The 26,038-nt window shown below is 37.6% G+C and overlaps 1 protein-coding gene across 3 annotated transcripts in view; it reads right to left on the bottom strand.

Annotated features, from left to right (window-relative positions):
- The window catches only part of piezo2b (piezo-type mechanosensitive ion channel component 2b), a 114,451-nt gene that overhangs the window by 8,477 nt on the left and 79,936 nt on the right, over positions 1-26,038 (bottom strand). For 2 of the 3 annotated variants that reach the window (XM_028472390.1, XM_028472391.1), the window contains 18 exons: positions 24,849-25,092; positions 24,121-24,238; positions 20,405-20,561; positions 19,485-19,574; positions 17,906-18,027; positions 16,500-16,568; positions 13,812-13,915; positions 11,874-11,972; positions 9,829-9,946; positions 9,649-9,726; positions 8,697-8,863; positions 8,426-8,619; positions 8,155-8,322; positions 5,265-5,912; positions 4,405-4,663; positions 4,117-4,296; positions 2,197-2,503; positions 96-228 (listed from right to left, as the gene is read on the bottom strand). In XM_028472390.1, the coding sequence (XP_028328191.1) occupies positions 96-228; positions 2,197-2,503; positions 4,117-4,296; positions 4,405-4,663; positions 5,265-5,912; positions 8,155-8,322; positions 8,426-8,619; positions 8,697-8,863; positions 9,649-9,726; positions 9,829-9,946; positions 11,874-11,972; positions 13,812-13,915; positions 16,500-16,568; positions 17,906-18,027; positions 19,485-19,574; positions 20,405-20,561; positions 24,121-24,238; positions 24,849-25,092 (3,255 nt within the window). The remainder of the gene's footprint in view (positions 1-95; positions 229-2,196; positions 2,504-4,116; positions 4,297-4,404; positions 4,664-5,264; positions 5,913-8,154; positions 8,323-8,425; positions 8,620-8,696; positions 8,864-9,648; positions 9,727-9,828; positions 9,947-11,873; positions 11,973-13,811; positions 13,916-16,499; positions 16,569-17,905; positions 18,028-19,484; positions 19,575-20,404; positions 20,562-24,120; positions 24,239-24,848; positions 25,093-26,038) is intronic. The other variant, XM_028472392.1, reaches the window with a different exon arrangement.

Genomic DNA, 26,038 nt, shown 5'->3' with positions numbered 1-26,038 from the left:
GGGGTTCTAGCAGGAGGATTGTAGATTTTAGCTATGTGTAACAAAAATATTTCTACTGACTCTAGTATACTGAGCCAACAATTGCTTTCTCGTACCTCTTGATGAGGAAAGCTTTAGCTTTAAAGAGCTGCTCCTTCAGTTTCTCCATTATCATCTGTTTGCGGGTCCTCAGATGGACACCGGCCTCGCTGCCATCCTTGTGACTGCTGTGGTGGGAAGCGATACTTCCTGTGTAAACAATGAGTCGGAAATCAACTATGAAGTTAAAGCTGTGTAGCCGATGCCAGCCGAGTCCTGGGCCATGCTCGAAATGGCATACTAACACACTACTCATAAGTTAGTTAAGTTTGATGTCAAAATTATTATCACCAGAAGTGGCAAAAGTACTAGTCTTCAGTACTCAGTAAAAGTATAGATACTTGAATAAAAAACGACTCTGGTACAAGTAAAAGTATTGAAGTTGCTCCCTCACTTGAGTAAAAGTAAAAAAGTTTAAACTGTTACCTTTGAACACCTGGAGAATTTAGTACTCATAATAAATAAAATGTGTAAATATAATGTGTCAAGAAAAACATTTTACATTTTTAAGAACTTAAAAATGTTAACCATAAAACTAAAGGACCTGCCTTATCAAAAAAAAGCTCAAACTACCAAAACGTTGCATCTTTTTACATCGTGGCGTCATCTTCAGATATTTGTTTAAAAAAGTAAGAAATAAAAGTAAAAAGTATGGAATCAGAACAATATCAATGAATTAACTCTTGCAGGGTTTTTCACAAATACACATGCTTTGCTTCGTAGTTGTATTTCATTTTATGCAAACTTGTAATATAAATTCTGAAAAGCACACGCTCTACTTCACAAATACCATTTTGAGGCACACTTGTAATATAAATCCACAGATAATGCAAATTGCTGAATGTGCATTTACAAACTGCTTCTGTGCTGTGAAACCTCTGCGTATTTGTGAGAGAAATGTGTGTGTGGTGAATTTTGAGACTTCCCTGACGTCGCGGGTCAACGAACGTCACCATTGGCTGATAAAAGTGATTGACAGATTCATCAGCCAATCAGGTGTGTTTGCTGTCAGCCAATCATATGGCTTCTTATATTTTCTCCACACTCTTGTTGGAACACCGTGCATGCGCACATATCAGTAGCTCTGCAATTGGTTTAAAAGTGTGGATCGTGTGCAATTGTGAATTTGGAATAAAAATGCGAAACAAATATATATTTGCGAAACAGATCGTGTGCATTTGTGAATCTGAAATACAACCACGAAACAAAGCACGTGCGTCCGTGAAAAACCCTGCAAGAGTTCATTCATTATGATACTGTTCTGATTCCATAAAAAAGTCCTCCAAGAAAATAATACTCAAGTAAAGTACAGATTGTCTTGTCTTAGATTTGAACACTTTGGAAATATAGCTTGTGTTGAAGGTAACCAGTAGCATAATAATAGCATAATAACGGGTAATATGGAATCTCCAGGATCTCTGAAATGTCAAAATGAAATGTGTATACGTGAGTTTTATTAATAAAATACTTGGTCACTTTCTCTTAAAATGCTCAAAGTCGGCGCCGCAAGTGAGATATTTAGCCTCAGTGTGCTTCAGGTTTTTGTGGTTGTAGGTTCAAAATGCATCTTGGGAAACTTGGAAGTATACCTCAGTGGGAACGGTCATCATTGTAATCATATTTATAGTAGATAGTGGACAGTAAATACTCATTGAGTTTGTAGTGTATAGTACGTTAGTATGCCATTTCTAACACAGCCCTGGACATAAAAAAAAAAAAAGTATTTAAAAAAACACAACTCTTACTTCTGCTATGTAATGTTAAAATATAGAGCATTAACATTAGCATCTTAAGTTGATTGTATATCTATTCAGACACCCCTATCTCAACACATTTTCAACAAAATGGGTCAAAAACCTAACCTTCATTAAAAATAATTGTGGCTATTCTTCTTCAAAAAATAACATAAAATATGCAATCACATATTTTAGAGTAGTAATGAAGTAATTACAATAAATAGTAAAGCCCCCCCCAAAAAAATGTCATGAAATAAAATAAATTTTAATTTATTTGAGTCACTCATTCACTTTTCCAAGTGTTTAAACTGAAATTACTTGTTATTCCTGATCAAAACAAACTTTTGGGCATCAGTGACCATTAACAGGGAATGTGTTTCACCTCTCTTCGTCCTTGAGGAGGACTGATGGGATCGGTAAGAATTGTGTGAGCCTCCACTGGAGCTCTTTCTCCTCTGGTAGGTCTGAGGCTGAGCGTTCTGTATCTGGATTTGTCCCGAGTCGATAGAGTTCCCAAAGTTAATGGACCTCATGGTGTGATTGGAGCTTCTCCGCTCACTGTTCAGAGACGAAGCCGGTTCGGACTCCCTTTCGCTCTCCTCTTTGTCCTTTCCCTCATCGTCAGATTCGCTGACACGGGGAAGCTCTCTCCTTTCTCTGGGGTCCTCCTCATCCCACAGACCGTGGCACTGAAGTGAAAACATGCACAGCAGCTGTGTTTTATTATACCAGGCTAAAATTACAGTTTTATAAAACAAAGTTCATTTGCATAAAAATCAATAAAATACACAGTATTTGAAAATATTGAATCACAAGCCTGTATAATAATTAGTCATGGTACAAGGAGAAAAACGCATTTAAAGTCAGTTTCGATACTACAATTACTAAGAGAGTCCATTGTCCATTTTATATCAGATATCCATTTGATATCAGCAAAAAAACAAGTAGTGAATTATATTGGCCTGCATCTAAAATCTCCAATATAAATGCTCCGATACACAGTTTGTTTTTATTGGAGTTATTGAGGTTATTTTTCAGGGTTGTCGAATGTATTTCTTTTATTTATTCTATTCAGTTGTAGAATATTCTTATGCTTATGTTGAAGTTATTTTGCACTTTAAAAATATATTTGTACCGTATGTATTGTTTTTATTGGATTAAAAGAAGTTATTTTTTAGGCTCTTCTAATTTATTTTATTGAATTGTAGAATATTCTTTATGGTTTAACTGTTTATTGGTTAATAATAAATGGGTCAGTTTTCATCATACCTATTGTTGCTGACTATTGTTCTCTGTTTGAGTAACAACACTTCATCAAGCCTTTTCTAACATTACACACAACAAAATAAGTCATAAAAGTATGTATGATTCGTGTTGATATCAGATCAGATCGATATCGACCAATTCTCAGAAAATACCAAAACTGGTATTTTAAAGAAAGTGACAAAGTTAGATCGGGACATCCCTAAAATCTCAAATATTAACCAGAATATTGGCATTTACTAAAGGAAATGCAAGTGAGGATGCAAGTGCCAGCCCCTGTCGCACTGCATTAGCTTAGCATTAGCATTAACTAGCATTAATATTAGCTAGTTAAAATTAACATTAGCTAGCATTAACATTAACTAGCATGAGCATTATCTTAGCATTAGCATTAGCTAGCATTAACATTAACAAGTATTAACATTAGTTAGCGTTAACGTTAGCATTAACATTATCTAAGCATTAGCTAGCATTAACATTACCTAGCATTAACATTAACTAGTATTAACATTAGCTAGAGTTAGCATTAGCATTAACTAGCATTAACATGAGCATTAACTACCATTAGCTTTAACATTAACTAGCATTAGCATTAACATAAATTAACATTAGCACTAGCCTACCGCGAACATTAGCCTAACAAAAGCATTAACCTAGCATTGGCACAAACCTAGCACTAGTATTAACCTAGCAATAGCGTTAACCTAGCACTAGCTTAACATTAGCAATAAGCTTGAAAAAGGTTGAAAATGTTGAAAAAGCTGAAAAAGCTTGTAAAGGTTGAACGTATTAGCTGAATATGTCAAAGGTTGAATGGTTTGTAATTTGTTTGCTAAGATTTTAAGAAAAATCAATAACTCAAAAAGATTCAAAGTTACGCATTATAAAAGTTTAAGCATAAATATCCAGAACTTTCTGAACGTTTTGAGTTAATGGCCAACGGACAAAAAAAAAAAAACGGATAACAATAGTGAGGGTGCTTCTGTATGATCAATAACAAGTTATATTAAATGATTTTTATTGTGTTTGTTGTGCACACCTTAAGGATGGACCTGTGGAAGAAGAGAGCCAGTAACTGGATGAGGTCATAGTGAACATAACCATCCTTCTTCTCCACACCAATGATGTTTGGAGGGTGGTACGGTCTGTTCTTATCTATCTTGTTCTGGTTAAAAGGGAAGAAGCCAAACTGGAAGAAATACTTGATAACGATCGTGACCTACAAGCAAAAACACAAACACCGATGTTAGAAACGCCGTCTGAGCTACAAAACCTGATGATCATTCATGCCAAAGCTAGAGTATAAATAGTGTGTTGGAGCTTTGACCTCAGTGTAGACGATGGCAGTCATCCAGTAACGTTTACTGGGCCGGGGCACAGACAGCATTGCCCAGAGGAAGATGGTAATGGGAAGGACTAACGTAACACAGGACGCAGACACCATGTGGTTGATAATTATAACCAGGTAGCACACATGCTCAGAGTGTGCCACGAGCATGTTGTACAGGGCGTAGCACAGCTGGAGGATCAGGGGCTGGCTCTCATAGAATTTATCAGAGTCGTCCAACTCCTCATCGTAAAACATCCTGCAAGAAGAGCCAGGGTTTAATGGAGTCCATCCATCCATGCATGCATGCATGCATCCATCCATCGGATCATCATCATATTGAAGTATCAGGCAACAAACCCACATCTCACACACAATTGACTTAAAAAACACACACAATGACAGAAAAAAATCCAATATGTACTTCAAGAACTCTGAAGGTGGCCACAAAAATACAGAAAAATAACTGACAAAACAATAGAAAACATCAAAAATACACGAAGAAGACTCCTACAACACAAATTGACTCCAAATCGACATAAAATGAGAGAAAAGCATACAAAAAGACAAGAAGAGTAGACAGAATGACAGAAAACTATACAAAACCACAACAAAATACACAAATTGACTTCCAAAACAAACACAAAAACACACCTTTTTTTCTTGTATTAAAGTTCATTTGTCATTATTCTAAATGCTGACATGAATGTAATAACTTGGCCCTCAGATATGATATAAGATCATACATACAAGATATAAGACTGTTTTTTATTGTTTTTTTATGCTCAAATAATGTCGTGTATCCATTGAAAGCATGTGTGGAGATCGTTCATCTCGGAGGTTTATTATTTTCTACTTACTTGTTCAGTAGTAATTCACTAGCAGTGAAGTCAGTGGTCAGAGAGGGTAGCATGATGTCTGATCTGCTGTCTGAGCGGCTGTCAGAGGTCATAAGCATGCGTCTCCTTCTATCTGAGTCGCTCTCGTCGTCGCTGACCTCCAGGCGGTCAAAGCTTACAGCCTTGCTGTAGCTGGGAGGCACCTCAGCATCAGAGGTTTTGGAGGCGTCAGTGTCCACGGTGTAGTGTTGGGCCGCCTGACAGTCAGTCCGTACAAAGTCCTGCTGCGCTTCTCCGTCCTCACTCCCAGTGACAACGTCATTGTCAGGAACAGAATCAGCCATCTCTGCCCTGACAGAAGACCCCTCGTCTGGACCTACAGGGTCTCTTTCCTGTTCTTCTGTTTCCTCTTCTTCTTTTTCTTGTGCTTTCTCCTCACTCTCTAATCCATCCTGCTCTTCCTGTCCCACGTCATCATCTCTATCCTGTTGTTCCAGTATTTCTCCACTGCTCCAAGGCTCAGCGTTACCGTCCTGGTCTTCATCGCACTGTTGGAACTCCCAGGGACCCTGCGGCCTTTCCTCTCCTTGATCCTGCTCATCTTCTGCTTCTTCAATGGTGTCTGTGGTTCCCTGCCTGGAGTAGATTATGACACTCTGGGTCACGTCACTGTAGGTGACAAGAACAGAGAGAAATATGTGCGCTTATTAGGAATGTGACGTATCGACGATATCACAATACCGCAATATCGACGTGGTTATGTCACGGCAGAGTTGGGGTCAATTATAATTGTAATCGCATAATTGGTAATTAATTACAATTATGACAATCATAATCGAAAATATCTATTGCCATTGTAATTGAGTTCAGATACTTTACTAAATTCTATAAAAACTGTCATTTATAACTAATTGAACAATACTGGGGAACCATGTTACAGTTCGATGGCTTATACAGACATAGTTAATGATGTAAAACATGTTTCATGTCAACTTTACCTGTCAGTTCTCTTGAGGATCTTTTTACCGTTAGAAAAAAAAAATTGAAATCGAGGGGTACACTGACAGAAACAAGACTGAAATTATTAAAACCAATATTTTCATGGATGTTAAGAGATGAAAAACAAATTAGATTATAGATAATATATGTTTACTGTATTTTAAGGCTGATTTAAGACATGGGTCAAAACTGATCTGTTATCATAAGAGATGCTAACAGAAAGCTAACACAAAAGAAATGTTCCGTTTTATGGGCTTATTTATGAAAGGCTCAGTAATTGTAATTAATTGTAATTGAACTTTAGTAATTGAGAACGTATTTGTAGTTGACTTTCAGGGGGAAAATAACAATTGTAATTTTAATTGTAATGGAAAAGTGTAATTGACCCCAACCCTGTGTCACGGTATTAAATAATGATTGTAATACAGTTAGTGGATACTTTAAATCAGTAGTTCTCAAACTGTTTTGGCTCAAGTGCTTACTTTTGAATCCATGTACCCCCTTATGTCTGACTACTGTATTTTGTTCAGAATAATAACTATAGAGCATAATCATGGAATGGATGAGTGATAAATACACACTTTAAAAAATCTCACTTTGTAAATAAGTAGAATGAAACAGTATTTAATTCCTGCTGAATAAATGTATTTCTATAGTTTTTTTTATCATTTATGGTCGTCTCCTGCCTAGTGTGGGACTGATCCTTGTATTTTCAGTTATTGTTCCAATTTCTATCATCATTTTGTGTGTTCTTGGTGTCATTTTGTGTACTTTGTTGTTGTTGTTTGTTCTTTTTTTCATTCAGTATATCTTTCTCTTATTTTATGTGTTGTCGTTGTCGGTATAATTTCAATTATTCTATCTCACTGTGTGTGTTTTTGGTGTCGTGTGGTTGTTTCTTATGTGGTTTTGTATGTTTCTCCATTATTTTTGTGTATTTTTCTCTCATTTAGTGTCAGCATGTTCGTTGTTTTATGTGTTGCTGGTAATGGTTAGTATCGTTCTCTCTTAGTGTGTGTTTTTGGTGTCATTTTGTGTGTATTTTGTTGTTGTTTGTCGGTTATTTTTATTTTAGTATATTTGTCTCTTATTTTGCGTGTTTTTGTCAATTTTGTGAGTTGCTGGTAATATTCAGTGTGATTATCATTTTTAACTAAAAATAAACATGATAAAACCCCATTATTTTAATGCTTTCATTTACATATTTTCCTTTCTCTCTGTCTCAAATACCCCCTGTAGTGCCATTGCGTACCGAGAAACCCGGCTTTAAAAGCTCAGAGATTACTCCTAACCTTAATTGTTGACATGTTCATCTTTCGCTAGAATAATCTAAATTCCTTTTTTTCAGTTATTATTTAATCTATTGTTTATAGACTGTTTCAATACCAGTGTTGAATCTGTATCTGTTAGTAGGCAGTACTCAGGTGTTTATAATGTCATAAATCTAAAAGTATGACAATAAATACTGTCAGAATAGTGAACAGACAATTTCTCAATGGTCATCATTCTTGTTATTGCTCGCATTGCTGCAAACTGTGCGCCTTCCTGTAAAATTGTGAGCTTTCTGACAATATCGCAATATTGAATGTACCGTGAGTTTACTACTAAAGCGATTATACCGAACCGTGAGATTTAGATATCGTTGCATCCCTAGTGTTTGTACACATGTATTTCATACAACCCTTTTAACAAAAAAAATGTTTTACTAATCTAACAATGATGTTTTATTTTAAATATGTTCTTTATTAACCCAAATTTGTTGTTCAGAATTACTGTAGATTGAGCTTTTCATCTTGAAAGAGATGTTTTTTGTTTTTTTTAAAGCCCTGTTTAAAAGTGACGTTAAAATGATCTAAAGGTAAAATCCAATGCATGGATAAAAGTGTGAGATGGTATGATGGCAGGCAGGCACCTGGACATGACGCTGCTTCCACTGTCCATTGATGAATTTGACACATCCATGCCACACATCTTACGCAGTTTGGGCCTGGCCCGCTCGCTGGTTTTAGGAATGTTTTCTGCATCCATGTCCTCCAGGGTGGACTGGCGAGAAAACAGCGTGGTGGCCTCAGTGAAGGCACTGACAGATGGTGAGAATGACAGATGGGATGATCAGAAATGAAAGGATGAAGTGGCATCAATGTCGAGCTAATCTGACATGATGAAAAAAATCTGACTATTACCTGGACATGCTGTCCCTGGAGGCAGTGGAGTCCTGGCTCTCCATCCTGTAGCCCGTTCTCCTCCTTCGGACCCTGACGGAACCCGAGCCCGACTCGTCCTCGCTCAGCTGATCCATACTGGCCTGCCTGGACATGTTGAGTCGCATTGCTTTCTGGTAGTAGACGTGGATGCTGTCTTTGGAAGGTACGTTGCCCTAGTCGGAGGAGAATAGGGGTCGTGGCACTGAATGGAACCCATGTTTAAAAATCATCAGCATTGAGGAGCGTGTACCTTTTTCACCTCCCGAGTTAGCATGCAGCGTTCGATTCTCAGCACAGTGGAGATGTCGATGTACTCTCTGCACATGTCATTCATCCACTTAGTGAAGCTGTCCACTGTCGTCTGGAAGAGCACCCATGTGAACTTTATGATGTTGAACACTCGCTTGATGATGTTGTCTGAGAGGAACGAGGAAAGCAAACGTGTTGACGGTGAGTCCTCATTCTTGGGGGTCCATCCATCATCCATCCATCCATCCATCCATCCATCCATCCATCACACAGAGAGGGAGCACCAAAGATCCACACTTATGGTCAATTCAAAAAATTGCAATAACACCAAATGTTACTGTACTATGTCTATGAGCAAATAATGGAGTGTCTGAAATAAAGTGAAAACATTTTGAAATTTGATTTGATTTTAAAAATGACAGAAATTGATTAAAAGTTGCAAATTAGAGTGGCCAAAAACAGACAGAAAAAAATGGTAAAAAGGGTTCAACGTGTCAATATTGGCTTGAAAGTGGCAGAAATGGGAGGAGGGGGTGTTGGGGTAGTGTAATTTAAAAAAACACAGGAACAATTCATTTAAATTGGCAAATAATGGGCTTGACAAATCGTGAATGTGGTTAAATTGGCATAAAATAAGCATGAAATACGGTGAAAAAAAGTGACAATAATGGGACAAACATATGCAATATTGGGTGAGAAAATTGGTTTAAAAGTGCTCAAAATCTCTTGAAAGTACAAAAAATGGGCAAAAAAGGGATTGAAATTTGATGGAGAAGTAATGTTGCAAAAATGCATTAAATAATGCAAAAATATGGCATTTGGTGTAGTTGCAGAAAAAGGGAAAAAATGAGCAAAAATTGTTCAAAAAATATTCTGTTTCTTTAAGATCCCCTCTCAGTGTCTCGCTACCCCAAATGGGGTCCGGACCTTAAGGCTGAGAACCCCTGCTATACCTGGACCATCAGACTTCTTGTTCTCATCTTTTTCTTCCTCATCTGAGAGATCTCCCAACTCTATGGTCACATGACCTGCTGCGGAACAGAAACGACATTTCATTGTGAGCAAAATAAAAAGTTGTCATACCATCCGTTGTTATGAAAATATCCTTTTTTTTGTCCCTATAATTTGTTTACCATCTTTCTTGTTTTTCCTATGTCGTACTTTTGTGTATCTCTTCCAAAAATTCCTTTTATCTTTGCCACGAGCCTTCAGAGCCGCTTTGGGGTCTTTGATCCAGGCGTGGTAAAGAAACTATTAAAGAGATATAGTCAAGTTTTAATGAAAGAAAACAAAAGACTCACAAAGGCACACATTAAAAACCTTAATTTAAAGCAGCTGGAGACCATTAAAAAGGTTGAAACTGACACTCAAAAGTTTGCTTTGATCTCCATTGTAAACACTCGGTTCATTGACATTGTTGAAAACGTTTTGTGCATTGCATTGTGGGATATGGAGTCCCGTGGAAGGATGCATAGAAGTGTTTTGACTTCATTACTTTCTTGTGTTTCTTCACCAGACAAAGAGGAAAGTGATTGGCTTGATTCCATTCTTGTTGTAGTTGGTTCCCAGAATTCCCTGTGATATCACCTCACTCTGCAAGAGTTTATATTTCAGCTGGATCTGGATCCGCCATTGTTTTGCCACAATTTCTAGTCATTGAAAATAGCAGAAAAGTGTTGGGATGCCACTTTGGCAGATTATTTGTGAGCAAACACAATAAATCACAGTAAGAAAGACGTAGAAAACAATTCTATCAGTCTATCTCACTACATCCTACAAAGAATATTATTTACAGTGGAGATAAAAACAAACTTTCGAGCACACATTTTTTTTTTTTTTTCTCAAGCTTTGATTTATTATCTATGAGGCCTACAGTACATTATGTCTTTATCAGATAAAAATGGGTTTTGCCTCCAGCAGCTTTAATCTCTAAACTCTACTGGTAGTTTTGGGCCTCATGCAACAATGTTTTTTTTTTACATTTAGATGAACAAAAATCTTAAAAAAACGTCAGATATGAAAAAAATTGCGTGAACATTACAAGAGGAAATGCAACCTTCCACATTTGTCAAGTAGTCAGCATTATAAGAAATGATATCACAATGCCGATAGAAATGTCAGTCTATGATTATAAATTTGGAGTCAAACAGCATTAACAGAAAACATTATGTTCAAACAACAAGAGAAAACATCAAAGCAGCACAGAACATTCACATTTGACAGGAAATACCAGCACATGCACAAACTGGTAGATTATGGTTACAGATCATGCATTAATAGTGTTGCTAATCAAACAGAGAAAGAGAGAGGCATGTGTATTCCAGCCAGGGTTGGAGTCAATTACAATTTTCAGTTACAATTACTTATGTTCAATTACAATTACAGTGACCGGCATTTTTTCCAATTACAATTAAACAACAATTATTTTTTTTATCCTCAGAAATTACTAACATTCAATTACAATTAATTACAATTACTGAGCCTGAAATAAATAAAAGTTAACCTTGCTCTTGTGTTTAAAACAAATATCTATTATCTTATTTCTTTCCTATCTATTGGTTACCTTGTTAGGATTCCTAATCAATGAAAATATAGGTTTTAATAGTTTTGGTGAGGGCATCTGAACCTTTTTTGTCTCGATTTATTTATTTATTTTAAAATGGTAAAATGTGGGAAAGCTTGACATGAAACATATTTTAATAATATATGTGTAGAACTGTACATAGAACTGTAACATGGTTCCCCAGTTTAGTATTTTTTATAGAATTTTCATGGCAATTAAAATTACAAAGTCAATTATCTAAACTCAATTACAATTACAACAGCAAAATATTTCTAAACTTACAATTATAATTATGCTGTATTTGTAATTAATTATCAATTACACGATACATTTTATTGTAGATTTTATACGGTTTCAGATTAAAACAGTAAAGATTTTATCGTGGTTTTACACAATGCTTTATAAAGTGACCTTGGGTGACCTGAAAGGTGCTGGTTTCCAACTAAAATGTATTATTATTATTATTATTATTGACCCCAACCCTGATTACTTGTTTTTTTTTTTTAAATGCTGGTTATTGAACAGCAAAGCTATAACTGTGTGTTGTTACAGTATTTGTGTTAGAGCAGGCACATTTCCACACAGAGAGAACAGGCTGATGGTTAGGGTGAGTACCTTGCCTGCCTTGATTACATATTGCAGTACAGTTTTAGGCAGCTTAATGATAGACTTGGGTAAAGCCAGAACAGCAGAGACAAACTTCCCGATGGCTCGCTAAAGAAGAGGAACAGCATCAGAGGAGTTAATACGTCATACTGTTAGCCAAGACACTCATATAAGGAAAGAGAGACAAGGATTAGTAGTTACAAATGTTAATCTCAGACTGGACACACACGCACTCGCCGATATTAGATCCCATAGAATGAATAGCACAGTGCAGCAGGAACGAAAGCACACCATGAGAAATCAATCCAAAAATAAATGCACGCAGCTCGTTCAAACAAAGTGACTGTGGTTTGTCCTGTCATGCTTCTGTGCTGCCATGTAAGTGGAGGGTTATTTACTGAGTGTTATGTCTACCTGTTGATGGAACCACTCAAACAGAAAACAGCTTATTTGTCTAAAGAAAAAAAAAAAAACTGGACCAATTGGGACACTTTAACTATCACTGTGATGGAATTTAACCTACACCCACATGAAGAGTTGCTTTTATGGGTACTTGCACTTTTTTGAGTTTATTTCTAAATCTTTCATTTTACTTAAATACATTTTAAAGAAGTAATTAGTTACATTTCTACACCCAACTGTTACGGCGTGAATTATTATTTTTTGTGATTATTTCCGTTGCATAGTCCCTTCATTAATTATGAAGGCAACATAATCCATATGTTCTTAGTCGTGCCATTTCTGATCAACGCTTAGTCACTTTCTCCGGTCCTTGTTGGGGTTTCTACTTATGTCGTTACCCACATCGCATATTTGGCATGGCACTGTTTTAGAATTCATAAATTCAGCTGTACTTAGAGCCTGATACATTTTTTTTAAATTTTTTTTATTGAATTTATTGGTGTTATTTTGATTATTTTAAAAAAAATTACATTTTGACCAATCTTTTATTTTATACAGATGCCTTTGTGGAAAATAAATTAAGTTCCAAATGCGCAAGATTTTGTCTTATTCTTTGTAAGTTTATACATGTAGATGTTTAATGTTTGCAAGGGAAAAGTCACACCTACACATTAACATATATGCAGGGAGTAATAATAATAATATTCAATGACCTGTTTAAGTAAACTATATAAAGGAAAACACACGATGAGAGAGAATAAAACACTTAACCCCCAAACGTGCTCCTTGGGCGCCGCTCGGGGAAAAAGGTTAATAATGCACAGACAGATTTCATTACGGTGATCAATAAAGGATAAAGAAAATATCACTATTATTATTAAAACTATGTGCACATTATGAAAGCGCATTGCTGCCTGATTTACTAAAATCTCAAAATAAAATATTTTTCCAGTTATTGTAAATTGGCCCAGATTGCATATTCATTAGAGGCGAACGCCCTAAATCACGTGTCAAACGCAAAGCCCGGGGACCAAATCTGGCCACCGGAGAAAGTGAAAATGACAGAAAACATGAGTCGTCGTGGAAATTACCAACTAATTTAGTTCCTCAAAGATTTCCACAAAATCTCCCCAAATTAAAAAGAAATTTTAACTTATTTCTTAGATATTGTTGATGTTGATGCCTTCCATACATTATTTCTAATATATAACTGGAAGTGCAGACTTGGGCACATTATTTTGGAAATCGTTTGTTTTGCCGCCTAAAACCCGCGGCCACTTGTGATCAAATTGGTCCGTATTCGGCCCCTGAACTAAAATGAGTTCACACATCGACCCTAAATAGATCGCTCATGTTATTTTGAGCATTTGACAGATGCAATCCACACACAAACTTTTACTAAATCAGGCCCTTAGCAGGGTGTTCTACTTTCTAGTGTTATGCAAAAAAAAAAAAAAAAAAAAAAAACTTCCACAAAATAAAAGTATGCCTTATATCCCTTCGCCCCCATGGAAACGAATAAATAAAAAGAAACAAAGAGGCCACCTGAAAAGCAGACTTCCTCAATGGCTCTTCATCTTTTTTCTCCTCCTCCTCTTCTTCTTCCTCACTGTCAGTTTCAAACAAATAGTAGTCTCCACTTCTGACCACTGAGAGGCGGAGAGCAAAGTGCTGTTTAACATCTCCAGAACAGAAGTTAAATCAATTTATTGTTTTAGTCATATTAAAGCAGTGGTTTTCAAACTAGGGGTCGCACCCCTAAAGCTGAGTTGATCTTCAAATGTGACGGTGATTTGAAGTGAATGACAAATAAATATTTCTGAGCGGCAAAACATGGGCTTGTGTATTTTCCTAAAGGTAGTGAAAGTGACGAGACTGAAAAGTGAAGGAAAATATACAAAGACCAAGAAGTTGATGCTTGGCATTTATTTTGCTCAGCAGAGACTCATGGGAAGAGTTTGAAAACCACTGATAATATGAGCATTATTTGCTGTAAAAAAAAAAAAAAATACCCATTAACACCAAAAACGCAAATATATTCAAGTTTGTTAGAAATCTGTGTATTATTCATTCTTTGGTTTTTCCATTTTAAAACCAAAATAACAAATAATCGGGGTGGTTATCTTGTTTTATTGACTTAAAACCAAAACAGAAATACAGAAACATCAAAAAGCACTGAAGTGTTTTTCTGTAAAAAAAAAAAAAAAAAATAATAATAATTGTTCGGTTTGTGAGCCATTTGGATTTTTCCGGGGAAATTAGAGTAAGAACTGAAGTCCACTGCTCTACAATTTGACACTTTTGCAAAAACAATTCCACAGCTTTTTTGAGGGTGGTAAAAATATTTATTTTGATCACAAGAAACGAGGAGCACCAGTAGATGCATTACACTACCTCTGGTTCTTTTACTCACATAACATGTGCATGCTTCTCATAACATCCATTTTTATTTCTATTCATTTATGTATTGCTCTTTTTATTGCTAGGGTAAAAAAGTCCGCCCCCATCTGTGGGTCCCCTCTGTGTGGTGAACTGAAAACATGAAGCTCTCATCCTAGTTTTACCTTAAATATACAAATATCACACAAACGGAACAAGGTTTAATTTGAAAACAGAAAGACCCTGCTTGTATGAATCCAAGTACCGTTCGTCCTTTTGTTATTACATTTTAAAACCTAATCAAAATAACAAATACAGTGTAGTTATTTTGTTTAACTGACAGAAATATAGAAAAATCACAAACCAGACAAACAGCGTTTTTCTGTTTTAAAATTACATCTTCCGTTTGTGTGTGTACATAAGTCACATTACTGATAAACTGGTGAAATGAAATGTTAAAATGGATGTTACCTAAAAATGAAAGGAGCCAGAGGTGGTGTAATGAATCTACTGGTGCTTCTCGTTTCTTGTGATCAACTTCCGTGTGTGTTGATGGCTAACGTTAGTGGCTAGCGGTATTAAAATACGCAAAAACAAGTTCTAACACCTATTGTTCCTCACACCAGCCTCACAGTCGATGGTCAGTCACCAGTTTACCTGGATACTATTTGGATCGTAACACTGTTCGGTGAAGATGGCACGATATTCACAGATTCGGACTTCCAGCGTCAATAACTCATTAACGAAACGTCTCGTTACCATCAGTGTGAGGTGGACAACGTGTTACAAGATCATTTTTATCAAACGCAGCAAAATAAAAGTCTGCCCCCGTCTGATTTGGTTTTAAAATGGAATAACCAACGAACGAACGGGAAACGGATAGCTATAGATACACAATATGACAGGAGGAGATTATTAAAAACACAGAGCGTTAAAAGTGTTAGTAGAATGGAAATCACTACGAGCACAAAGCACAATAAAGTCCCCTGAGTGTGCAGAGTCATAAGTGACTTAGCAGTGTGAGTGACTTCAGACTACAATAGTCAAGGGTTAGACACAATGGGATGGATGAGGCTGGCTTATGTCCTTGAACAGAACTGCGGTGGGCAGGAGATGAGGGGAGGATGCTGGGAAAATGGTGATGAAACATCGATTGACAAAGAGATAAAAGTGGAGAAATAATTTGAAAATGTCATGTGGGGGTGGAGTACAACATGAGACATGAGCTCAAACCAAACAGGCAAATGACTGCACTTTACTGGCAGATGGAGAAAATTTTCAGTTTTTCAGTTTTCAGCGTTTTTTTTTTAAATTATGATTTGTTACTGTTTTATTTCCTGCTTGGTGATCATGTCTACAGGCAAAGAATGAACAAACCCTCCGTCCTTTATTCCAGTACTGAGAATAAAGGCGAGTTGAATTCATGTCTTTGCTTGAAAATGTTTTACGACAGAGCAATTCTCTACTGTGGGCTCTTCAGGTGAGACCAATGATTAAATGCATGTTTTCAACAGCGTCGAAAGACAAAGCGCCACCCCATTAGTCATTTTCTCTCTTCATAGACGTCTCATTTCTATTTAAGGTAACCCAGCTCCGCACTGACACTTGTGAATCCTCTAAAACCTGAAGTGCCTCTCCTCTACACTTGCACAGTAAAGTTAGCCAGGTGAGAAAAGTTCCTTAAATAGACAACAGAAAATGACTGAAGTGTGGAGGAAGAATAAGGTTCTCTGTTTTGTCGGTTGCCTTCAGAGCCCATGAGCAGTATGGGAATTCTCAGCGTTCTGGTCAAGGACACAAGGGGCCAATCAGAGTGGAGGAAGAGAAAAAAAGGATGTTTTGGGGTTAACCTACTGGAAGCATGGTCAACCCACGGCCTCCACCACTGCTTTTTTTTGGTCTTGGCTTTCGCTCGATGTGCTCCTAAAATTCCACACATACAGCAATGTAACATTTCATAAGAAAATCCATTCAAGGCAGTTTTTCCACTAAGCTTTTTTGATACGTACAAACAAAATGAATGGGTACATGTGTTATTAATTACGACAGCATTACTCTGTAAACAATTCTTCACATTGTTGCTGCTTCACAGTGACAGTTCTCAGCACTGTTACTATTGTTGGCTCAAAGTTGTCGTCATAGTTTTCGTCGACTACATTTTGCGACAATAATGAGACTATGATTAATTAAAAAAAACATATGTGAACAAAAACTAACAAACACTGATATTTTTGTCAACTAATGAAAACTATAATTATTTACTGTATAATATAAAACTATAACTTTGTCACATGGGACAAAATCCAATCATGTGATCTTTTGATCTTACGCATTGACCAAATCTGTCTGCCTGTATTTACAAACATTAATAGCATCATATCTACAAGGACGTATAATGGAAATAAAAATAAATCTGAGCGCTACGAGATTAAAGTCGTAACATTTCGGGAATAAAGACGTAATATTAAGAGAATAAAGTTGTAATTTTGCAAGATTAAAGTCATAATATTTTTAGATTAAAGTCGTAATATTTTGAGAATACAGTCGTAATTTTATGAGAATAAAAAAACTCGTAATGGTCTAGCGCTCAAAATTCCCTGTTGAAGTGAACGCAACCAACAACTATTTGCTCCAAATCAGTCTGGTTCTGTTATCAGAACGAACGCAAACATCTGCAAAGTGGCTTTAAAGTCCTTAAACTGATAACAGTGTGGTGATGATGGGCCAGGAGACTCAGTATTTCACCATGTGTGAAACCTAAAGAGAATTATTATCTCATTCCACATTCTACATAAAACGCACAAGTGACCACAACACAGACAAGATCCTGTTTCATTTTCATTCTCATAAACCTACAACTTTTACTATGACTTTAATGTTGAAAGGTTATGACTTTAATATATATATAGTTTTTTTTTTTTTTTTTAAATAAGATTTTATTCTCACAAAATTAGAACTTTCTTCTTGAAATATTACGACTTTAACCTCATAGTTCCCAGATTTTTTTTTTAATTTTAATGTCGTCGTAGCTTGGTAAATTGTAAATAAACTCCTATGCTTTATATTTTAGTCAATAATATCTAAAACAGATTCAGCCAACTAAAATCTTAATACTAAAACTAGATTATAACTCAAATGGTTCTGATGACTAACTTTTTACTAAAATGAAGATACATTTTTGTCAAACAACCTTGGCTAAATGTTGACAGCAAATTTTGATTTAGTTTTAGACTGGTTCTCCTCAGCAGACGTCGTCATACCATCGTCATCATCTTCCTCAGGCTGGATGAGTGTGGGTCCCTCTCCAGACTCCTGGGCCATGCTCAGCATCCTCTCCTTGCCTCTTTTAAACTTTTGCTGTCTCACCTTAATGCGCTCCATCCTGATTAGATCAGAGAGACGGTGGAGAGGCACCAAGTATCGACACAGAAACATCATCACAACATACTGAGCATAAACATCTCAGGGGCCCCCATGGTGAACTTATTGCATGTTATGTAGCCTGTGGAGTGCTCATTAGAGCCAGTGAGTGGATCTTTACAGAGCTCAGGAGTCACTCCTCAACTCATTACAAGAGGTAGAATACAATGCCTTTATGTGGTAATATATATAAAGCCCACTTTCAGGAAGCAATAAAAATGGAAGGAGTGGATGCTTTTAATTCAGAACATGTGGGTTGGAGTCCTTGGTTGGTTCCCACCAGGGGTGGAATGGCCATCTGGCAAACCGAGCATTGTCCTGGTGGACCGTCGACCTAAAGTGGGCCGATCCAGTCCGCTATGTTTTTATCGGTTTTGTCTTTATAACGAGCGAGTGGAGGCAGACATGTTAACAGGTGGCCAAAAATGGTCCAAAAGTGGCAAAAACATGGCAAGAAAAGTGACTAAAATGGACCAAAAGCAGTTAAGAGTGGCCAAAAATTGGACAAGTAAAGAGGAACCAGGTGGTATGTAATAGCAAAGGGTAGCTTAAAAGGGCAAAATGTTGCAAATCGTAAAAAAGGGTAAAATGTGGCAAACAATAGTGAAAAAGGGCAAACATTTGGAACAAAAAGAGGCAATATGTAAGGAAACAATGAAGAAAGTTGTATTTATTGGGTAAAATGTAGCTTATTGGGATGAAAAGTGGCCAAAGAAACGAAAGAAAGGGCAAAGATTGGATAAAAGTGTCAAAAAGAACTTGCAAAAATACACAAAAATAGAAAAAAAAGAGATTTTTATTGGCAAACGGTAGCTAAAGTCTGAAAAAAGTTTTGAAAAGGGGCAGAAATGGGACAAAGGAAATTGCAAAATGGCCAAAGGAAAATGGGGTTAAGTTTCCCCCCTTTTAAGGTCTTTTTGGGGGAATAAGTAAAATGAAGATAATCTTTTCCAAATAATTTTTGAGGTATTTCCAAACTAACTGTACTACTCTTATTTTCACCCAATTGACCCTTTCTTGTTATTTTGTGATGGTGGGAACTTTTACAATCATGTGAGCCTCATTAAACCGTCATACATGAGTCATACCACTCACAAACAATTCTTTCACACACAACCATAACCATGCTGTTTAAGTTAAGTTGATTTATATCTTATGTTCACTGACTACCTAAAAAGTTTCTCGTAAAAGGCAACGATTAGTCGGCACCGCCAACATGGTGTGTGAGAGAGATTTCACATGAATCAAAGCCAGAGCAAAACATTTGATAAACACCTCATGGGGGAACGTTACTTTGTAGACTTCTTCTATATTGACAACATTCAGTAGCGGCAAATGCTATGTTACACAAAGGGGATCTTTGTGAAAGGTAAACATGTGGGAAGAAGACACAAAAAGCACATTAATTTAAAGTCTCACTGTCGCTTGAGCTGCTCCACAGATTTGCGCTCCTCCTCCAGCCGCGCTCTCACTGCCTTCACTATGGTGGCCTGGAAAAGCTCCGCCCCTCTGAAACACACGCAACCAGGAGAAGAGATGGAAGTTAAATCAAAGTCACCCACTTAACATTTATTCACTTTTTTCATTTTCCCTTTTCGTCGTCACTGCTTTACTTTTATCTTTTTATTGCACATGTTTGGCACTCAATGAACAAAGACTTCTACATTTTGTGTAGTAATTACATGCATAAAAAAAACCCAACAGGATCAAGGATAAACCAAACCAAAAAAAGTCAATAATAACAGTAGCATTGATATCAATAGTGGGAATAATAGTAACAATAGTGTTATACAAATAGTCAAGCAGAGCAATAGATATAGGATACTGTACGCATAGACACACACACATACCCATAGACATATGTACGTATGCACGTATTAATAAAGTAAACAAAATATACAAAATAAATAAAAAGTAAATATATAAAATACACAGAATAAAATGAAACACACAGCAATACTGATATTTAAAATAAAATAAGTGGACAAAATTCAAATGATATTTAAAAAAAATTAATAATTAACAAAAAAAAATACGTAAAAATGTATTTACTACTAAAGAGAAACAACTATCAATTGCATAATTACAAAAAAGCTTAATTTTTGTCTTAGATAACTATGTATTAACCCTTAATTAGATTATAAGTTAAATACCTACTGTCAGTGTTGATTATGTACTCAACTTTGTCTTTACTGCACAAAAAGTTGTGTCCATAAATAATCAAAATATCCGTAGTTGCCAACCATAATAAACTGTTACAGATGTTACTAAAAAAAATGTGAATCATATTTGTTCCAAATCTATGAGTGTCCACCAGTGACTGGGATCAACTGGTGTACCTGCAGGCCAGGATCTGTGAGGATCTGATATCTGCCACCACGTGTAGAAAGTAGTAGCTCATGAAGACGCGTCTCTGCAGCAGCAGGAAGGCAAAGCAGATGCTGTCCCAGATGATCCCGGCCTCGTTGCTGGGCAGCTCACAGTGCTCATCAGCACCTGATCATACACATGATCCATACACATCATGTTTATTCACACTGTGTTGATCATGCAAAACAAATGTCTTTATTCAGCAACATCATTCCAGTAGCTAAAAATGCAAAAACACAGCATGGCAGGAACTTTGTGTTGTATTTCGAACATGAAGACGAACAGCAGTGTATTTACCACAATGATAAAATAATAATAATAATAATAATAATAATAATAATAATAATATATATTTTATTATTATCTTTCTTTTCTATTATCTTTTTTCGTTCTTTTTATCTTATTTTTTTTTTAACTTTTATTTTGTATTTGTTTATTTTTTTTATACTATTATTATTATTATTATTATTATTATTATTATTATTATTATTATTATCATCTTGTTATTTGCACATTCTAGTCTAACTACTGTTTATATTTATACTTATGTTTATACTTATTATCATCTCTTCTAGTTGATTGTTTATTATTGAATGTTTCACTATTGGAGAGAGCACAGTTGACCGAGTCAAATTCCTCGTGTGTACGACATACACTTGGCCAATAAAGATGATTCTGATTCTGATTCTGATAATAATAATAATAATAATAATAATAATTCAAAAAGGAGTGGGAGGAAGAATAAACTTATATGATCCTACCCCTTGTAATATCTAGTACTATACATTATTTCTATACATTAATCTTCTTATAATATACACCTGTTTACACTATAAAATGAGACATAATTCACTGATATACTGTATATCTATATATTATACATTTCATACTTCTTCCCTTTAACACATTCTTCAAGAAAATACATTTTATGTATTTGTGTTTAAATTGCCATGTTCCGTGCCTCTGTTGCTGAGGCGGCTGATCAGTGCTGTGGCCGCAAGGTAGTCGGTGCCTGTCGTGGCGGCAATACCCGAACCCGTTGGTGGACACCGGGGGTGAGGGATGCCGTCAAGCTGAAGAAGGAGTCCTACTGGGCCTTTTTGGCCTGTGGGACTCCGGAGGCAGCAGACAGGTACCGACGGGCCAAGCGGAGCGCAGCCACGGCGGTCGCCGAGGCAAAAGCCCGGACATGGGAGGAGTTTGGTGAGGCCATGGAGAACGACTTCCGGACGGCTTCGAAGAGATTCTGGACCACTATCCGGCGTCTCAGGAGGGGGAAGCAGTGCACCGTCAACACTATGTATGGTGCGGATGGTGCGCTGCTGACCTCGACTCGAGACGTTGTGGATCGGTGGGGGGAATACTTCGAAGACCTCCTCAATCCCACCGACACGCCTTCCAATCAGGAAGCAGGGCCCAGGGACCCGAGAGTGGGCTCTCCTATCTCTGGGGCTGAGGTTGCCGAGGTGGTTAAAAAGCTCCTCGGTGGCAAGGCTCCGGGGGTGGATGAGATCCGCCCGGAGTTCCTCAAGGCCCTGGATGTTGTGGGGCTGTCATGGCTGACACGACTCTGCAACATCGCGTGGACATCGGGGGCAGTGCCTCTGGATTGGCAGACTGGGGTGGTGGTCCCCCTTTTTAAGAAGGGGGACCGGAGGGTGTGTTCCAATTATAGAGGGATCACACTCCTCAGCCTCCCCGGTAAGGTCTATTCAGGGGTACTGGAGAGGAGGGTCCGCCGGATAGTTGAACCTCGGATTCAGGAGGAGCAATGTGGTTTTCGTCCTGGCCGTGGAACTGTGGACCAGCTCTACACCCTCAGCAGGGTCCTTGAGGGGTCATGGGAATTTGCCCAACCAGTCCACATGTGTTTTGTGGACTTGGAAAAGGCATTTGACCGTGTCCCTCGGGGATTCCTGTGGGGGGTCCTCCGGGAGTATGGGGTATCGGACCTCCTGATAGGAGCTGTTCGTTCCCTGTATGACCGGAGTCAGAGTCTGGTCCGCATTGCCGGCAGTAAGTCGAAATCGTTTCCGGTGAGGGTTGGACTCCGCCAGGGCTGCCCTTTGTCACCGATTCTGTTCATAACTTTTATGGACAGAATTTCTAGGCGCAGTCAGGGCGTTGAGGGGGTCCGGTACGGGGGCCTCAGTATTGCATCACTGCTTTTCGCAGATGATGTGGTCCTGTTGGCTCCAACATACCGTGACCTTCAACTCTCACTGGATCGGTTCGCAGCCGAGTGTGAAGCGGCCGGAATGAGAATCAGCACCTCCAAATCCGAGTCCATGGTTCTCGACCGGAAAAAGGTGGAGTGCCTTCTCCGGGTTGGAGATGAGGTTCTGCCCCAGGTGGAGGAGTTCAAGTACCTCGGGGTCTTGTTCACGAGTGAGGGAAGGATGGAGCGAGAGATCGACAGGCGGATTGGTGCGGCGTCTGCAGTGATGCAGAGTCTGCACCAGTCCGTCATTGTGAAAAGGGAGCTGAGCCGAAAAGCAAAGCTCTCGATTTACAGGTCGGTCTACGTTCCAACCCTCACCTATGGTCATGAACTTTGGGTCATGACCGAAAGAACAAGATCACGGGTACAAGCGGCCGAAATGAGTTTCCTCCGTAGGGTGGCTGGGCTCTCCCTTAGAGATAGGGTGAGAAGCTCAGTCATTCGGGAGGGGCTCAAAGTAGAGTCGCTGCTCCTCTGCATCGAGAGGAGCCAGATGAGGTGGCTTGGGCACCTAATTAGGATGCCCCCTGAACGCCTCCCTAGTGCGGCGTTCAGGGCACGTCCCTCCGGAAGGAGGCCCCGGGGAAGACCCAGGACACGCTGGAGAGACTATGTCTCTCGGCTGGCCTGGGAACGTCTCGGGGTCCCCCCGGACGAGCTGGAGGAAGTGGCCGGGGAGAGGGAAGTCTGGGCCTCCCTACTGAGGATGCTGCCCCCGCGACCCGGAAACGGCTAAGCGGGAGAAGATGGATGGATGGGTGTTTAAATTGCTTCAAATTCAGTCTCAGCCTTTTCAATAAATAGTTTCTGAATATTTTTTGTTGTGCTTTAAATACCGTTTTGACCTGTTTGAAAAGCTACAATAATGTAATTTTGATTTAGTGAATACCAGTGGCTCGGTGTGGTTTAAAGATCTTATATTATAAACATAACGTATTGCTCGTTTTTGAAGTGACACTAATGCATGTAATTATTTGTGAGGATCAAGGAAATATTTAGTAACTGACAATATTACTACTACTCATCAATGCACTACTGCACTATTATCTTATCTATTATCTTATTATTGTATTGTATTATTTTTATTTTTTCAATTATTATTATTATTATTATTATTATCTTGTTATTTTATTTAGTTCTGCACATATTAGTCTAAATACTGTTTATATTTATGTTTATATTTATTTTTTTTTCTAGTTGATTGTTATTATTTTATGTTACACTATTAGAGAGAGCACAGTTCACCAAGTCAAATTCCTCGTGTGTATAACATACATTACTTGGTCAATAAAGTTGTTTCTGATTCTGATTCTGATATTAAACACTGCAAATCAGCAAGTCCTATATAATCCTACCATGTACAGGGTGAGGAAACTGGAACACCCAAGCATATTCAGGGAGAACATGCAAATGTCTTTCCAACAGAATCCCCCCCGCGCGCACACAGAAGTTAAATCTACTGACCTTTGTCCTTCTGGTCGACTATTATGTTGTATTCCTTGATGGTGCAGGCCAGACTGAACAACTGGATCAACCAGCACTGATTGTGAACCAGAGAGTTGATGTAACCACAAGCCAAGATCTGGGGAAAAAGAGAAAAAATAAAATTAAAAGTGACTATTTTTCTTCATTTGGATGAGAAAACACACTGCACCAGGTAATATGAGTGGACAATATTAGAGGAGTTTCCTACTCAGAATGATGGAAAAACCAGTGTATGAAGCATGAAATGTGTCAAATGTTGATTCTCTACTCACTGATGACTCATAGGGGTGTGAATTGCCACGAATCTGACGATACGATACAACACTTGCGGAAAAAAAGTAAATGTCTAACTGTGATTCTTGCACCGGTATCAAAAACAAGTGGTATGTTTATCAAATTACAAAAAAGTAAAAATGTTTAACCTTTGCTTCTATAACAAATTCTGATTCTGTTAAGTTCTTAAATTATTTTTTTAAAAGTAACCACATACATCTATAAAAGTGCCCATTATGTTATTATATTAAAATATAAAGTGCAATCAACTTCCAAGCTAAAATGCATTGAGGAGTGAGGAGTTTTTTGTTAAAAAAACGTAATTTAAAAAAAAACAATATGGACATTTTTTGAGTCGACATGATTATAGCGTGGTGAAATATTGCAATATTTTTGCAGAATCAATTTTTATTCAATCAATTTTAATTACTCACAGACAAGATGTTCTTCATTGTGATCACAAAGATGTTGTAGGCTATCAGGAAATCCCAGTAGTGAAGGATCTTTTTAATTGGCTTCAGCAGCAGCTCGCCCCCAAACAGCAGGAAGTAGAAGCAGGCCACCAGGTAGCCCATACAGAACACGCTGATACGCGTGGTTCCAGTGATGAAGATGATGGTGAGGACGAACCAAAACAGGTAGCTGAACATGATGACCTTCAGCATGTCCAAGTATGACCTGCAGATGGAAAATGTACATTCAAACTTATCTTGTGTTTGTTGCACAAAACAAAAACAATCCAACCTTCTATTGACAGATAAACTTTCCTTTGTGTATAAATGGTTTTCCTGCAGAATGCAAAATCCTTCTGCACGCCAAATTTGGGTCTCAATCATTAGGTTTGACTAATATATGTTAGAGTCTGTCCCAGCTGTGTGTCTGATACTTACAGAAAGATGAACACATTGGGACTTAAAGAGATACTCACCCCCAAATGACAAAAACAGCCCAAATATGACACTTATAACCTTTACTAGTAGGAATGAGAGGTGATTTAGAAACTGCGTATGCAATGAAAAGCATCTGGATGGTTGACATGTTGGGAAAACTGCGATGTAGTGATTACTCAAAGAAGCGCAACAACCACGTAACTCCAACCACGTTTTATGATGTTAAAGGTGTCCAATTGTTCCGATCGTGATGTGGATTTACCCTTTTTAAAGTGTTTTCCTGGTTCAAGTGGAAGCCATTTGTGCATCTGTAGTAATGGTAAGATGGCTGATAGTGGCCTCTAAATGCTACGTTTCCAAAGTCTGATTCCTCATTTCCTGGTTAGTTCAACGTCAAAGTCCATCCACCGGAATATTCCTGTTTTCTCAGGAATCACATCATAGCATTCAAGGAACCGGATGATACATGAAGAAACACTAAAGTGTGTTTAAAGCAGTGTTTTTTTAAACTTTGGGGACATAACCCCATATGGGGTCGCCCTGAATTCAAATGGGGTCGCCTAAAATGTCTAGTAAATGATTAAAAAAATTAATTTTGATTAAAATGATATTTTCGTAATTTTATTCTTTTTCAAATTAAAACACCACAGACAATCTCAAGCAATTATTCTATACTTTCACTTCCTGAAATATAAATCTAGTTAAAGAAAATACAGTACAAAAATGTAATAATT

The sequence above is a fragment of the Gouania willdenowi genome, chromosome 17 (genome assembly GCF_900634775.1).
Source record: "Gouania willdenowi chromosome 17, fGouWil2.1, whole genome shotgun sequence".
Lineage (NCBI taxonomy): Eukaryota > Metazoa > Chordata > Actinopteri > Blenniiformes > Gobiesocidae > Gouania > Gouania willdenowi.
Note: the sequence above shows the minus strand (reverse complement) of the source record. Positions and strands in the feature narration are given on the sequence as shown.